The sequence below is a fragment of the Onychomys torridus genome, chromosome 10 (genome assembly GCF_903995425.1).
Source record: "Onychomys torridus chromosome 10, mOncTor1.1, whole genome shotgun sequence".
NCBI classification, from domain to species: Eukaryota; Metazoa; Chordata; class Mammalia; order Rodentia; family Cricetidae; genus Onychomys; species Onychomys torridus.
The window spans coordinates 1132656-1150052 of record NC_050452.1 but is presented as its reverse complement, the minus strand read 5'-3'; the positions used below and the strand labels follow the sequence as shown (position 1 = coordinate 1150052).

At 41.4% G+C, this 17397-nt stretch overlaps 1 protein-coding gene across 1 annotated transcript in view; it reads right to left on the bottom strand.

The window, feature by feature from the left end:
• Eml6 (EMAP like 6) overlaps window positions 1-16837 on the bottom strand; it is a 260091-nt gene extending 243254 nt beyond the window's left edge. The window contains exons 1-2 of the mRNA XM_036201044.1: window positions 16724-16837; window positions 15093-15817 (exon numbers count right to left, since the gene is read on the bottom strand). Coding sequence (XP_036056937.1) covers window positions 15093-15289 — 197 coding nt within the window. The 5' untranslated portion in view covers window positions 15290-15817; window positions 16724-16837. The remainder of the gene's footprint in view (window positions 1-15092; window positions 15818-16723) is intronic.
• Window positions 16838-17397: the final 560 nt, after the last annotated feature.

Sequence of the window (17397 nt, the reverse complement as noted above, 5' to 3'; positions counted from 1 at the left end):
CCCTTGACCTCTTTCTAGTTCAAATCCTGAGTTACCTTTTTGCAGAGCTCCACAGGTGCCCCTCTACCACCAGCATCTCTCCTTGTTCTATTTTAATGAATGATAACTATATCAACCAGGGCTATGTTGGAATCTTTCTTCATTCTGTCCTTCCCACCCACTCTGGCTACATCAAGTCACCAGAGATTTGGGATCTCCAGGGTATATATATTCATTGTTATCCTTTCAGACCACCATAATTACCTTATACCAGCACTATTTTAAGTGCTTCCTGACTTTTTTATCCAGACACTGCAGCCAGAATGACTACTTGGAACCTAAATCAAATGATGCTTTCTCCAGGGGGTCTTCTCTGGCCACTTCCCTCTCTCTTAAATGGGGTAGATACACATTCTGAGGCTCCTGCAGACCTTTGGCCACAGTGTAAACATCCAGCTGTTCATGTATGCTCAATATTGTTAAGATAGCGCTCAGTTTTGTATCCTTAGTACATCATGGAGTATATAGAACATGGTAAACATTCAGGAAACCTTTATTATAAGGCATTTTCATTCCACTAAATCAAGATTTTTTAAAAAATTTTAAAAATAATTATTAGGAATGGGATGTGCACATAGCATGACATGCATGTGGCTGCCAAAGGACAGCTTGCAGAAGATAGTCTTCTCCTTCCACCATGTAGGCTCCAGGAATCAAACTCAGGTCATCAGGTCTGGTGGCAAGTGCCTTTAGCCACTGAGGATTTGGATGCCCCTCCTTTTTAAGCAGCAACCTCTCTCCACTCCAACCCAAGATCAGACCTTGCATTCGATAGAGTACCCTTTCATCCTTTGTAAATGAACTTGTTTTTGTCTTTTAGGAAAATGAAATTCTTTTTCCAAGTACAGATCAGATGTGTTATAAAATGTTCCTTAATTTCCCTTGGTCTATTTCCTCAAGGTCAGCTGAAGCCATGAAGTTTCAGTAGGAAAATCTGATAAACAATATCAGGGAGCCCTTGTATGAAGGAATATGCCAATGGATAGCAGACAGGGCAGCCAGCAGGTTTTAATGTAAATGGGAAAAAAAAGGCAATGTGCTTGGTAGAGGTGATGATCACTCAACTGAATATTACAGAGTTAACAGGATCTGATGCCCCTCAGCACTGGACAGCCCTGGAGCAATTCCAAAGTGATTCCTGTGGCTGAAGGAATTAGAAACCCATTCAGTAGGTTGAAGAATAAATGAGAGACTTTTGTCTCTTCCTTAAATGGAATTGTAAGTGGTGACAACCAAGAATCTCAGCATCTTCATCAGAAGGAATTTTAGTCAGCTTCTTCATCATTAGATGAGACCCTGAAAAGTCACATGCTTGATGACAGATGGAGCTAGTGCAGAAATCAGTGCTGCCAATCCTCATGGACAATGCCATGCTCTCTCTCTCTCTCTCTCTCTCTCTCTCTCTCTCTCTCTCTCTCTCCCTCTCTCTCTCTCTCTCCTTCTCCCTCTCCCTCTCCCTCTCTCAGGAATTTTAATATCAGAGGAATAAGTAATAAGATGAAATCCTGAAGAAAAGGTCAACAAAGTCAAAATTCTTCAATAATCTTCCTAAAATGTAAACCTGGCCTCATCTGTGCTGCAAGTCTCACTGATTGTCAGCCCTTACTTAAAGAATGAGCCATGAATCCCTCAGTGATTCTTCCCTCAGTTTTGGTGAGTATAGTGCTGGTATAAGATAATTATGGCGGTCTGAAAGGATAACAATGAATATATATACCCTGGACATCCCAAATCTCTGGTGACTTGATGTAGCCAGAATGGGTGGGAAGGACAGAATGAAGAAAGATTCCAACATAGCCCTGGTTGATATAGTTATCATTCATTAAAATAGAACAAGGAGAGATGCTGGTGGTAGAGGGGCACCTGTGGAGCTCTTCCCTCAGCTTCATCTCCTGCATCACACCTCTTGCTCTCATCCTGCACCGTAGCAATACTGACCAACTCCTCTAGGGCCCTGCTCTTAAAAGTCCAGGTCCTCTGCACAAGCTTCTTCTCTGTTGTCCCTCTGTATCCTGCTTGCCAAACAGCCCTTCATCCTTCAAAGGTCACTCTCTTCAACCACCTACACCAGTGGTTCTACCCTTCCTAAAGTTGTGACACTTTAATACAGTTCATGCTATGCTGAGCCCCAGCCATAACATTATTTTTGTTGCTACTTCATAACTGTAATTTTGCTACTGTTATGAATTGTAATGTAAATGTTTTCTGATGGTCTTAGGCGACCCCTGTGAGAGGGTCATTTCACTCCCCAAAGAGGTTTCAAGCCACAGGTTGAGAACTGCTGTCTTAAACAGAATTTCCAACTTTGAGCCACTACTTCTGCATCTTTGGGTCAAACTCTCCTGGGCCAGGGGAACCAACTTCAGTTTATTTAAAGCTGGCAGGTACTACCTTACAATCTATGCACACATCTGGATTTAATTTCCCTCTTGTAAACATTTGATTATATTCTCAAAAATTACTTCAAAGACTATGTGTTTCCTAGGTCAGAAGGATGCAAACAAAAATTTTCCTTATAATGTCAAAGAAGGAAGGAAGGAAGGAAGGAAGGAAGGAAACTTAAGCACAATCCATCCAAAAGAATAGTTCATTCATTGTATATCGGTAACTTTTTTTGTTGCTACAACTAAATGCTGTGGATATTGCAATGTGTAAATAAAGTTCTGATTGGCCAGTGGCCAGGAAGGAAGTATAGGTGGGACAAGAGAGAAGAGAATTCTGGGAAGTAGAAGGCTGGAGAGAGACACCGCCAGCCGCCGCCATGAGAAGCAACATGTAAAGACACCGGTAAGCCACAAGCCATGTGGCAAAGTATAGACTAACAGAAATGGGTTAATTTAAGATAGAAGAAGTAGATAACAAGAAGCCTGCCATGGCCATACAGTTTCTAAACAATGTAAGTTTCTGTGTGCTTTCTTGGTTGGGTCTGAGCGACTGTGGGACTGGCGGGTAAGAGAGATTTGTCCTGACTGGGCCAGGCAGGAAAACACTAACTACAACTAAACACTTGACAAGAAGTATCACGAGAGAAAAGGTTTGTTTCAGCTAAAGGAAAAGCTCCTGTCCACGTGGTAGGGGGCTTCATGTGTACATCTTGGCAAATGAGAAAGCAAAGAAAAGATCCTGGAGTTCAGCTGGCATTCTTCCTTCCCCTTTTACTCCCTCCAGGGTGCCAGCTCATGATATAGTGCCACCTGCTTTCAGAGCAGTTTGCTCCCCGGTTAACCCTCTCCAGACATGCTCACAGGCACACCAAGGTGTGCTTCACTAGCATACTTCCAGCTACTTCCTACATGATACTTAATTCAGTCAAGTTTCAAAGATGAATCAGTGCACATCGTAAGGTCCAAGCCTATATTTTAGTGAAAAGCATTATGTTTTTAATGGCTACATTTTCCATCCAGACCAACAAAGCAGTAGAGGAAGAAGACAAATGAAATGTTGTGTCAGATTTTAAAGCACCACAACAATTGATCATTTTATTATTGAATTTTTTTTTTTCTGAGACAGGGTTTCTCTGTGTAGCTTTAGAGCCTGTCCTGGAACTCACTCTGTAGCCCAGGCTGGCTTCGAACTCACAGAGATCCGCCTGCCTCTGCCTTCCGAGAACTGGGATTAAAGGTATGTGCCACCACTGCCTGGCTTCTTTTCTTTTTTAAGTCAGGGTCTCCCTATATGGCCCATAACTGGTGATCCCCCTGCTTCTGCTTCTAATAAATATTAGGATTGCAGATGTATACCTCCACACTCAGCACATACACAAAAAAATTACTCTGAATTCTTCCTATCAATCCCATGTGAGAATATTTTCAAGATTTTTCTCCTCATGAAATATATAAAAAATGATTTTTTTGATGGAAATCTTACTTACCCTACATCATCCCTCATTAATGCCAAGTAAATTGGAGAGGAAATCAAAGAGCAAATAAAATATATTAGATATTTACTGTGCCCTAGTGAAGCTGCTAGACATGAGGACACACATGGAACTCAAGTCAGGTGGCAAGAGAGGTCAATAAAAGAAACATGATAATGCAACATGATACAGTGATTCTATAAGGAAAGTATATGCACTGAGGTCTAAGCTCGTGGAGAAAGGAAGGCTTAAAACAGTCTGGAGCTGTTGGCAAAGCATCAAGGGGAGATGAAACTTGCCGTGAGACTGAAGGAAGGAAAGGCTGTATCAGCAGAGAAGACAGAGGGCACATCAAGCAGCTGAAATGACATGTTCAGGGATGAGCCAGCGCTCCAGAGGCACTGTGGCCTGCCCTCTTATGGGAACTGAAGATTCCATGAAATATCACTCATATTTTGAACTTAGATTCTGTTTATGTTTCTGTCTCTACCTTTTCTGGTCCCTGACTCAATATTTCTCATCACTTAGTTCTTCTTTTCTATGTATCAAGAAATTGCCCACCTTCTTCTTTCCTGTCTGTTTCCCAGTGGAGTTCCTGTCCATTCTTCTTCAGTGCTGTCTCTTGTATTAGATGATCTTTCTTAAAAATGAAGGCCCCTGGAAACATAGTTTCATTCTAGAATACAGCTTGTTAGACTAGGTCAACCTCAACCCATATTAAGTCAGTTAGATTCTCTTTCCGGGGAATTTGGAATTAAGACTCAAAAAAAAAAAAAAAAAAAGGCTCAGTTGCTTTTGTAGGACCAAGCTGAATGAGCATGTGTACTCAGAAACTGAGACAGAGTAGGAGACAGCCATATACAAAACAAATAACTAAGTTAAACAGTCATTATAGAGCCAGGAAATTAAAAAAAAAAAAAAGAAGCAAAGATGTAAATCCCTGTGGTGTATGGGAAGACTTGCAAGAAAAAGAAATAGGAAAAGCATGGCTACCTGGCATCTGTACAGTGCCTGAGAGGCAACCACATGCCCTGTAATAAGGTCCAAAAGATTTCCTTGTCATGTGATAGCCCATCCTCAATGGTTCTCACATTATTTTTAAGTCTTGTTTTAGTCTTACCTATAAAATTAACTAACAATGAGCATAGAATAATGTTTTAATGACATTATCCAATAGCAATTAAGCCCCCACCCCACCCCAAAGAGAAAGCTTCTATCTTAAAATAAATAACTTCATGATAGAGCACTTGTCTGGCATGTAAAGCCCAGGGCTCCAACCAGATTCAAACAAATCAGAACAAGCCTATGTGTGCACTGTGAGAGAGAGAGCCTTTCATCAGGAAGTGGTCCTGTGCTGCTCCCTCCTCAGTGGTGATGAGAAAAGGAGTGGCAGAGAACCAGGAGCAAATCCCAGAATCCTTCAGTTTCTAGGTTGAGAGTAGCCTGCCTCCCTTTGAGGGAAGAAAGGAAAGAACTAAAAAAAGAAATAGAGGAGCTGGGTGTGATAGCACACGTCTGCAATCCCAGCACTTGGGATACAGACATAATCAGTTTATAGTCATCTTCAACTACATGGTGAGGGTAGTCTAGTCTAGACTGCATAAGACAGTTTCTTTAAAAAAGAGAGAATGTAGGGAAGAATGGGTGAGACAAAAAGGCATCTTCTTTATAATCCCTCTCTTTCCATAATACATCCCACTTACAGACTCAGTAGACTCATTTCCAGCAACAGGGCTAGAGTCTGAAAATTCATTTTTTAAAAAACAATTTTGGGAGTAAACAAATCTATTCTCTTGACTGCATCTTGCTCTAAACCGGTTTCTCCAAATGTAAATGGCTCTGTTCTACAAATGCATAAGATCTTCAAATTCTTTAGAATATGTTGTCTTTAACCAATACAGAACAGCAGCCAAAGCCACTGACTTCTATCCCTTCTAGGTTAATCTTTTTAAAGATTTATTTATTTTTAAGTGTGTGTGTTTGTGTGTCTTTATGTAGGTATGTGCATGGGTGTGCAAGTGTCTGTAGAGACCAGAGGTCTTGGATCCCTTCGGAGTTGGTGTTACAAGTAGTGTGAGCCACCTGATGTGGGTGCTATGAATAGAAATCAGGTCCTCCAGGGGAGCAGCATGTGCTCTCTCCACATGTTGTACTTTCTCCAGCTCATAGACTAAACTTTTTAATGGTCATTTCTGTTCCCCACCCCCCAATTCAGTATCTTCTATGGAAGGAATGGGTCCCTAGAAGGATTCAGTGACTATGGAAATCCAGTGTAATTTCATAAGGAAAATTTAATCTCAACATATAAAATGAGCACAACTGGATGCCTACATGTAGAACCCTGAAACTGGACTCCTACTTCATACTGCATAGTAACCTAAAATGAGCCATCAAACTAATCTAAGAGTTGGATACTAAAACCACAAAACTAAAAAAGAATAAAACAAGAATAAATTTTTATGATCTTGTATTGGATGATGGTTTCTTGAACAGAATATCAAAAGTATAAGAAAGCAAAAAAGTAAATTAACTGAATATCATCAAATTTTAAAGCTTTCATACATCAAGGGGCACCATCAAGAAAGTGCAAACAACTCAATGAAAGGGATAAATATTTGTAAATATTATATTGAAGGACTACATTCAGAATATATAGAGAACTCTTATAATTCATTAATACAAAGATAAATGTGACTGGGAAAGGATTTGAATAGATGTTTTCTCCAAATAAGATACAATCAGTATATGGAAATGTGAGCAATATTAGTGATTAGGAAAATACAAATAAGACACCATTTCACACTGAGTATGATGGCTAAAATCAAGAAAGTCTTAGCAAGCATATGGAGGAATTGGGATTCTTATATACTACTCCTATAGACCTACAAAATAGAGTGGCTACTTTGGAAAACAGCTTGGCAGTGCTTCAAATAATTAAACAAAGGAGCTGGGCATGGTGACCATGCCTTTAATCCCAGCACTCCTGGAAAGAGAAGTAGGTGGATTTCTTTGAGTTTGATGCCAGCCTAGTATGCCTAGTGAAACCCTATCTCAAAAAACAAACAAACTAGAAAAAAGAAAGTTAAACATATACTTACCATATGACCCAGCCATTCTACTCCTAGTTATTCAAAAAACTAGAAAGCATGTCTACACAAAGACTATGGAGAGAGTCTTACATAATCATTGACAAGGGGGAATCTTTTGACATCTCTTTAACTTGTTTTAATCAGTAACTACTTGGTTCCTTTGGGGAATGGAAGAACACTGAACTAGATATAAATGTAATTGGAGAAGGAAACTGTTAAATTAAATCATATATATATATATATATATATATATATATATATATATATATATATGACATGTATATTTACTACAATTTTATTACAATCATATATATATATTTACAATTCTGCTAGCTTACAATATCTTTCTGGTTGAAAAACACTTGTGTGTTGTGTTCTGAACCATACCAGTAAATTCCTTCAAAGCTTACTTCTGAAGTGTAGTCTGTGGTCACACAGCACCAGCATCAGCTAGGAGCTGGTGAGAACTCAGCATACAGCCTTCATGGACCTACTGGCACGGTCTTGATTTTACCAAGTGATCACCATGTACAATATCTGAAAGCTGTTTGCTCTCAAAACTTTAATTATACTTAAAACTAATCCACACTTGACAAACTCAAATAAACCTACAAACAAAGCCTGACTATTGAAGGTGTGTAGTCCATGGACTAAAGAATAGCTTCTCAAACAGCACCATTCTCTTAGGAGCTGACCAGAGAAGGGGACAGCAAGTCAGCCTTCCTGCACCTTCCCTTCTATTGTGACAAAGTCACCACCATTACAGGGATGGTCACATCCATGGGGAAAGAAGAATACCCTAGTACAGCCCACTTACAGAACCTATCATGAACAGGTTTTGCTTTGCCATAGTGAACTCTGCCTGTGTGACCATTAGTGTTGGTTGGTTGATTTCACTCTGTAGATGACAGGAAATTTCGGCACAGTGTTTGCAAGGAATTACCAGATAGTAATCACATTTTAAAGTAAAAATGTGTTCATATTTATGAAATTAAAATTGACACTGATAGCTAATAAGAAAAACTGTATTCATGGCAATAATGAAATGACTGTCCTGGGAAATCTAGGACATATGGTACCAAAACCCATGAGGCATTAGTGACCTGGTTGAGAATTGGGATGTCCTTGGTATTTCTCTGGGTCTCTAACACCAGAATTCTGGGCACCAACTTCTTTCCCACTCTGATATATTTGCACATCCTCTCCTCTGCTACCACATTTGCACTATCCCTTCAGATCTGACCTTTAATGCCATAGATAGGCTGGGAACATTCTCTAAAGTTACTCCTATATCTCCAATCTAGCTTCTCTTCGTTTGCTTCTTAGCACTTATAATCATTTATGTCCACAATGTTATCTGCATGTCAGCCTCCATACCAGAAGTACCTAGTGATTCTCTGGCATACTCTTGTACCATGCATATTACTAGACACATTATGAATTTCTGATGAATAAACAAATGAAAAATAATTAGAATTGGATGTTAAGTAAATCCTAGTAAAAATCATCTAATAGTCTATAGCTCATTAATAACAACAATAATAAAGCACTTATCAACAGCCCATAAGTCTTTGAGGCTGGTAGGAGCATATACCTGCAGTCACAGCATTCAGAAGACCAATGGCAGGAGGATCTCAAGGTGAAGGCAGTTTGAGCTAGATAGCAAGTTCCAGACCAGATTGAACTATAAAGAAAGACAATGTCTAAAATAAACAAATAAGCCTTTTGTTTCATGATCTTGCTAATACACAAAATAGTGGGATCCAAGCTAAATGATTTAAATCTATGTCCCTCCCAGACACAAATTGTAAACTGAAGTTACCACCCAGAATGTGATGGCATATATATAAATTACCTCATACAATGGCAGAGAGCACTTACTTCAACCAGATATAGATTTAATTCATATTCTCCCCACCCCCAACCTCCCTCTCTACCCCTCTCTCTTCTCCCACTGCCATCTCCCTTTTGTGGTCTAAGGACCTAATCCAGGGCCTTGTACACACTAGTTCTTATACACACCACTGAGCTTCATCCCCATCCCAGGATTTAATTCTTTATAGGTATTTCTAGGTTTCCCTTCCTCAAAATATAAAGTTACATGTCCAGGCCTTCATGGGAACCCACTTACCAGACAGTCGAGGCTCAGCCATGGCCACTAAGCTGCTCACCTCAAACTCGACAACCTCAGCTATAGTTGCAGCATTATATTACTTTATCCTGCCACAGTTTAGACTTCTAAGTGTTTTAAATTAAACATCTTCACCAAATGATCATTTTCAATCATTGTTTAAAGGCTGTGATGCTTCTCTGTCTAGACTGAGATCTAACAATCTGTTGTCAAGGGCTCTTGAATGTAAGCCCAGGATTTATAGGCCAACCGAAGATGAGTGGAGCTATGGAGAGAAAAGTCTTCTGGGTTCCTCTTAACAACCAACGCAATGGCAGGAACCACAGCTACTAAGAACAAGAATCTGGAAACAGTGAAGCAATAGCTTTGGTCTTTGGAATCAGATCAACTTTGATTCCATTCTAGAAACAGTCTGCTACTAGCCATGCACAAAAGCCTTAATGCCTCTGTGCCTTATCTACCCTGCCAGTAAATGGGGACAGCAAGCATGCCTCCCCAAAAGGTAGATTGAAAGGATGGATGAGATAAATCTGGATACACATTTAACTCTGGGCCTTTAATGTTAACTGTGTCTCAGGAAATGTTAACTGTGCCTATGTTAAGGTTCATTCTCAGCATCAAGGAGCTATTATTTCCTCTACAAGTAGAGATATTTGGAATGAGAGAATGGCACTAGATATCCCTGCAAAACCTGAGGAGTAGTTGGTATTCTTTGCCTGAGTATGGTGAAAGATCTCATGATAGAGATAACACTGAAGCAGATGGGGCTGCCCAGAGTATGGATACAAACATAGTCCCTGAGATGAGCACTTACCCTTTGTCACATACTGTAGGTGACTTGTATGCATCTCAACAACACTATAAATACCTATAAATTCCATTTATAAGTCAAAAGCTGTTTTACTGATGATGCTAATGCCCAAATTGTAGCTGATCTAGTCTTTACAAAAGGTGAGGAGAAGATAAATAATTCCAGTATAAAGCAGAAAGAACAGGGTAACTGCATTAGATAACAAGCAAGAAGCAAACAACTTATGGCTTTTACTAGGGAAAAAAAGGACAGAATGGTAAGTTGGGGTACAAGAGAATGGAAAGATATGGAGTCTAAACATTAATCTGTATACAATGATGAGATGTTTTGGTATGTATGTGTTTAATTGAGTATAACAATAAACATTGACTGAACACTTACTAAGGGTAAGCTGGCACAGCCATATCTGAATGGTATGGCAGAAGTCATAAAGCCAGCACAGCTGCTTGACAAAGATCCAGCAAAGCTGAGCCACATGATAGCTGCCATGCCACCTTTGGTTTTCATCTCTACCTGCTCATACTTAGGGCACTTTTAATATTTGTACAACTTGAGGATATTGGGTTGATGGAAAATTTCTTATGAATCATTTATGCCTTCTCCCAGGAATGCTGCTTCTAAGCTTATCCAAGAAATTCCTGAACATACTATCCCCAACACACACTTTGAGGGAGATATCCTTATCTACTTGAATGTCTTCCTTATACCTTGGAGGTTGTATAAAGAAGAAGCCAGAGGTCTGTCTCTTCATGAGGCTATGAGACATTCTTGAAACATTTGTCCCTGTACTTACACTGGAACAAGATATTCAAAACAAAGTAAATTTAAATAGGTCAACAAGATTCGGTGGGCTAGAGGAATTGTCCACAGTTCAGATTACAAGCTTCTTCCCACTGTACACTCAGACAATTACATGGCATACAACTCTGCCCTACATAGAGACATATTGATAAGTAAAGTATGGAGTGGAAATATGATAAAAAAAAATATGAGGTGTTAGGATCCCCCCCTCTTAGAAGTTAGCTCATGTAGAGCCACTATAATGTCATATGACCAAGGAACAACAGAATGCCAGGATTAGACATATAGATCAATTCTGTAAAGATATAAATGTGAACATTGATTTATTATGCCAGAATTTGAATAATTACTGCATCAGCTTTAGCCTGAGGATTTTTCCTGGGGACTCCAACCACTAAAAGTTAATAATACATTGCTTGAGACATGGCAAAATGCCCAGGGTGGCTGAAGATTTTGTTTTGGTCTAGTGTCCTTGAAGCAACCAAACAACCAACCTGAGCACAGGCTGTCATATGCCTCTAAATGTTCAAAAATTGGTTTATGGGTTTTATAAGTAAGAATAAAACTCTGTTTATTAAAGATGTCAAAAGTTGAGGGAAAATGATTGTAAATGATAACTCTGTTCTGTCGTAGTTTATTTATGATGACTAAAAGATGAGCAAAAGGAAGTGAAACACATGTCCCAAACCAAAAATGATAGGATCTATGTTTTGGAACATCATGACTGTATCCATGCTAACTAAATTCTGTATAAATAAAGAAATACTCTGGCTGCTAGTCAGTCAGGCTGCAAAATTCTCTTAACCACCATGGCCTGCTCACTTCATTCTCCTGCAGACTCCTTACACCCTCTGCAGGACCCATCCATCCACTGCCAGGATGGCTCCAGGCAGTAAGCCCCCCAATGATTTGCATACATTATTTCTAATCATCCCTCAAATTCTGCAACTGGGTGTTGACAGCTCCATTTCACAAATAATGCCAAGAGAGGCCACACCTGCATGGGGTTCTTCTCACTTGTTCTGATGTCAAAAAGTCAGTGCCCTTCCCCGTAAGACAGCACTGCAACTAAACCTACCCTGCAACGGGAAGTCAAATAAATAAAGAAAGAAGAATAAAATGGAGAAAAGAATGTATCTAGAAGTAATATAGGGATCCAGAGTGTGGAGACAAACGTCACTGTCAACATGAAAAGGAAGGTAATGGAGGATGAATGTGCAGGTGACTTTTTCTTCCATCTATTCACTCTCCATCTCAAGTTTTTCTGCCAGATCAGGAAAGCAAAGCAGTAATTATCCCAGTCAGCATCACTTACCATGTTGCCTTCAAACCCAACTTGAGTCTTCTCAGCCCAATAGCAAATGCCAGTTTAGGTGTTTATTTGTTCGTCACAATGTTATTAAGACTAAAAGATGGCATCATTCTCTCATCTATTATCTGCATTGAAAGGTAATCACTCAAGAGAATGAAAGCAAGCCTCCTTATCCAACAAATCACATTATGTCTCACATAGCAACACTTCTAAAAATCTGCCTTAAATACACATCCTGTCAAAGCAAAAGGACACACGCTGACCCTAATGAGCACTGCCAAATCCTACATCATCATCAAATCCTACATCGTGATCCAGAGAGCATAAAGTTTTATAAAATGGAGTATGTTATCAATATATGTTAGGCTGCTTTGTAGCTAATATTCCAGGTAAAGCTGATTTTAAAAAAAAAAGTATCACATTTATAAGTTTGGATATTTCCTTCAAAAGCCAGGGACCTAGTGGACAGTAACTGGACTACCTGATTTGCTGAAATCAAGAGTCTTAATTTGTGTAATGATTCAAAAAGACAATTTTTTTTTTGCACTAGAACCTAGCTACTACAGCCAACCCCATTCAATGACAAAGTTCAAATTTCAAATGGAAAAACAGTGGTATACTAGGGTATGCAGATATGAATTGGAATGCATAAAAGATTACACATATGGGTTATGCACTGCTTTTCTCAGAAAAAAAGACATTTACATGTGTAAGGTAAAGCAAAATGACAGTATATACATTCCAATTCACAGCCCTAATCACATAAAGATCTGTGGTTTTTGTTTTTTAATCTACTAGGCTTCATTTTACTCCAAATGCAAAGATATATGTCAATGTTAGAACTCTTTGCTCACCTGCACATACACAGACCCAGTCAAATATCAGAAAATTTAAAGGCCTTTCTCTGAAGTCACACTTTCTGTTAAACCAGTGTTCAGCCTAAGAAAGAGATAGCCACTTCAAGAAATGGAGCAGAAAATAAACTATCCCTTCTGCCTTCTCATCAACTGAGTCTGTCTGTAACACAGCTATAACTTCACTTGCCTTTTCTTCAAACCTAAATGTTTCTTTAACCACCTAGCCAGATGTCCTCATAGTCCCTCCAGACCAATTGCTCATCATCACAATGGTTTACTGCAACTCCACCCTTTTCCCACCTTCAATTTCAACAGTGCATTTAAAATGTTTCCCTTTAAGAGAAAGACTGTGTTTTAAGAATCCGCACCACCCCTCCAAGTAGTTCAGTGAATGGTCATGTTAATATCATTGAACCCCAGGGAATCTTCTGTTTAATTGCTATCTTTCCCTTCCCCCAGAGGACCGTTTCTCAGTTGATGTTGCATTGGAAAACACTGCATGAAGACAGACAGAGCAAACACACAATGGGTTTAAATTTTTAAACATCCAACCTTTTCATGAGTCACTGTTAATCATTTGCACCTGTGCCTTTAATAATCGGCCACACAATTAGTGAAGCAAAATCTGCGGAATGGAACTCAGTAAGAACACCCTAATCACAACTGCTCCCAAGTCAGGAAAGAAAGGAAAGGGGGCTTTTGTCTTATGTGACAAGAAGAAAGTTTTACATGTCAGATCCACCAAATCTAGAGGGGATTCAGAGCTCCCCAGTAATCAAAATCTTGTAACAGTAGAGATCAAAGCTGGGTGTGGTGGCTCACCCTTGGAATCTCAGCCCTCTGAGGTAGGTTTACCATGAGTTTGTGGCCAGCCTGGACTCCATATTGAGGCTAACCTGGGTTCAAGTGTGAGATCCTATCTTAAAAAAACAAGGGGCAGGGAGGGACACAGAATGGAGGGGGAGGGACACAGAGTCAAGATCTCTAATGTGCATATGTGTATGTGCATGTGTGCATATGCATGTGTATGTCCCCCTATATTTCCAAGTATTAAGTTTTTGCCTTCTATAACCATTTTCAACTAAAAAAAATACATTCTGGAATATAAGTACAACACTAATTGAGAGAGTAAATCTTTTAAGTTATTGTCCCCACTAAAAGGTAGGTCCATTGACATTACACTACTTCATCACTTATCCCATGTGAAAGGCAAATTTAGAGCAACAGGAACAATATCCTAACACTGTGGATGCTGCTCTGTACCAGTGAAGCACACACATCTGGAGGTACAGATAGGCTCGTTACTTGCAGCCTATCTCCAGCAGTCATTGTCCCTGTGAGTGGAGGTGTCCTTAACTCTTCCCTGTGAACAGCATCTGGACCACACATTATTTGGCCAAAGGAGATGCTGACAAAGGCTAGGGAGGAATATATCTAGTCCAGATGAAAGGATAGCTCAAAGAATCAAATATGCCCCTCTCTAACTAAATAAGAGAGGCCCTAAAATGACCATTTTGTGTAATGGAGTTTTCCTAGACCATCCACTTCCAAATGCTGCTTATTGTCTGGAATGGATGGTTAAGATCTTACGGTCCAGTAGCTGTTGCCGCTCTTTTAAAGCCCTAAAGATGTTGTAGAAAGCATCCATTTAGTGTGTAAATATGCTTTGGGCACTAAAACACTGCTGAAATATCAGAAAACACTCCCTACCCACTACAGAAATGTTCCCAGTCCAATGCTTAGGGGGTGAAGATTCCAAACCGTCTGTACCAAAATTTCTTTTCATTTTTTAAAATCCACTTGCTTGCTGGGGAACCTACTGAGGAGCCCTCCAAAAATGCTATCCACAGTTCGTCTTTTGGTTCTACTGTTTATCTAGTCTGGGAAGGGTGAGGAGTGTTTGGTAGTTATCCAGTCCTTCCACTTGTAGCGGGAATGAACGAAATAGCAGCACAACACTTAACTCAGTAGAGCTTTAAAAGCCTCCTCAAGGGACAGAGGCGTCTCTCTCCCATCTACATCTTCCTCCCTATTTCTTCCCCATCCCTGGCATCTGCAGCCCTTCTCTAGCTGCTCCTGGAAGAATCTTTTATTTCATAGGGCTCTCGGACATGACCTCGGCTATTCCCACCCTTTCGTCCTCCATATCCAACCCTTTCCCACCCCCCCCCCCCCCCCCCCAGTCCACCCCCTTACCTGATAATGTCGTCATTGTGTCCCAGGAAGAATTTTTGGCTGTGCTCTCTGGTGTTGTACAGCACCCCTACCCCAGCTACAAAGTAAACCACCTCCTTGCCGACGGTGTAGTACAGGTTGTTGCGGCACTGGTGACCCCGGTACCCGTACACCCACTCCAGCCGAAGCTGGCAACTGGGAGCTGTCCGATCCGCCATGATAAGCCGACCCCACGCGACCCCCGGTGCCCCGCGCGCCGGTTCTGTCTTCTTCAAGGCTCCGGCTGCAGCGGACCTGCAAGGGCTCAGGGTACAGCGCTGGGCGCCGATTTCCGTGGCGACGCACAGGCACAGCCCAGCACGCTGGTCACCACCATCATCCGCTGCTGCGGGAGATGAGCTGCGGCAGCTCCTGGTGTGCAGCAGCAAGACCCCGATGGGCGCCCCGACTCCTTCCCTCGGGGCCAGGCGGCTTTGGGGGCGCCAGCACCCGCGCGCACGCCTCACTGCAACTGGGTGCTTAGGCCCGCGAGAGTGGTTCTCCCCTGAGTCACTCCGCCTTTAAAATCAGAGATCTGCACATCCAGACACGGATTACCCAGTTCGCCAAGTTTGAGGTGGGCCGGGGAGGGGGAGGGGGGCTTTGCAGCAGGCGGCGGGATTTATTCTGTGAGAGGTCTGATCTGACAAGCAGCCGGAGTAAGCTTTGCCATCACCGTCCTTGGAACCGAAATTGACAGTCTATATCTAGGATGGGAGGAAGAGAAAGAAATTTTGCATGTCACCTCGTACAAGAAAATGATCACCAAACTAAAACCAAGTTGTTGGTTGTGTTTGGGGGTTTTGTTTTTTTAATTGTCCACCTTTCTCCTTCCATATCCACCTCCTTAATTATAGGAAATACGCCCTAAACACTACTGGCTGGCAATTGCTGATCTAATTTGAAATAACACTTGCTGTTTCCTCCATAAAGCCAGGGCGAATATAAAATGATCATTTTTTTTTTTAGATGCTCCAATTAGCTGTCACGCATGTGTTTAAAACCTATACCCTCCATGAGCCTTCTCTTCACAGAGAAAACCATAAAGAATTTAGCTTCTCTCCCTAATCAGCAACTCCAATTGCAAGCTTCATTTAAAAAAAAAAAAAAAAAAATTCTGAACTGGAGGAGACAAGGCAACAGGGCAAATAAAGAAGAGCACTATCTACAAACGCTCCCGGCCCAGGAAAAAATAAACAAATAAAAAGAAATAAATTAACAAGTGGCAAAATAATAATAATAACAACAACAACATAATCGTGTCCCTGTCTCCCAAGATCTGAGCTAGCTAACTAGGAGACCCTGCAGGTTCCAGGATCCTGCTTATAGCTTGGCAGGAGGGTGGAGGGTAGGGGGGCGAGGTCTCCCGTGGTGCCTGAGGACAGCGACACCCCATGCTCATCCAGGCGCCTGCCGCAGCGGTCCCCAGGGATGCCAGCTCCAGGGATACCCTGGCTCGACCTCCTCCTGGACCAGCCTTTCTCGCAGCATCCCTGCTCTCTTCGCCTCTAACCTCTGCTGACCGCCGTGCGTCCGGGATCCCGCACCAGCCGGCAAAATCCTCTGCCTGCCCTCCCTCCCCCCCCTGTGCACCCAGGGATAGGCTTCCTCACTTGGGCGCCTAGGCACCAGCTCTTCCTCCAGCCCGGGCTCCGTAGGCGGGGCCAGTGCAGGGACAGGTTACTAGGCGAAATCACGGCGCTAGGAAATGCAGACGCCCGCAAGGGCTAAAGCCGCCCCTCCCTCTGCCAGCTTCTTCTGTATGCATCCTGGGAATCGTAGTCCTCTGAAACCAGCTTGCGAGAAGCTCTTCGAGTGTACTACAAGTCCCAGGATTCAATGCGACCACAGGGCCACTGATGTGAATTTACTTCATATTTTCTAAGAAAACAGAATCTACAAATAGAGTTGTATGTTGTTGTTTTGGAATAAGGACACTACTGAAAATTAAAACATGGTTTAAAAGGGGTTTGAAATTGTCTTAGTCTGCTTGTTTTCTGTTCCTATAATCATTCATGCAAAGCATTTGTTTGTTTGTTTTTTTGGTTGGTTACTTGGTTGGTTGGTTGTTTGGTTCATGATTCTAGTAGTGGGGAAGACCAATAACATGAAACTCAATATCTGATAATGAAACATTACATCCCATCCTGGCAGAGGGCATCACATGGCAAGATAGAATAAGAATGCTAACTCTTGCTGGTTGGTGGTGGTGCATGCCTTTAATCCCAGCACTTGGAAGGCAGAGGCAGGCGGATCTCTGTGAGTTCGAGGCCAGCCTGGTCTCCAA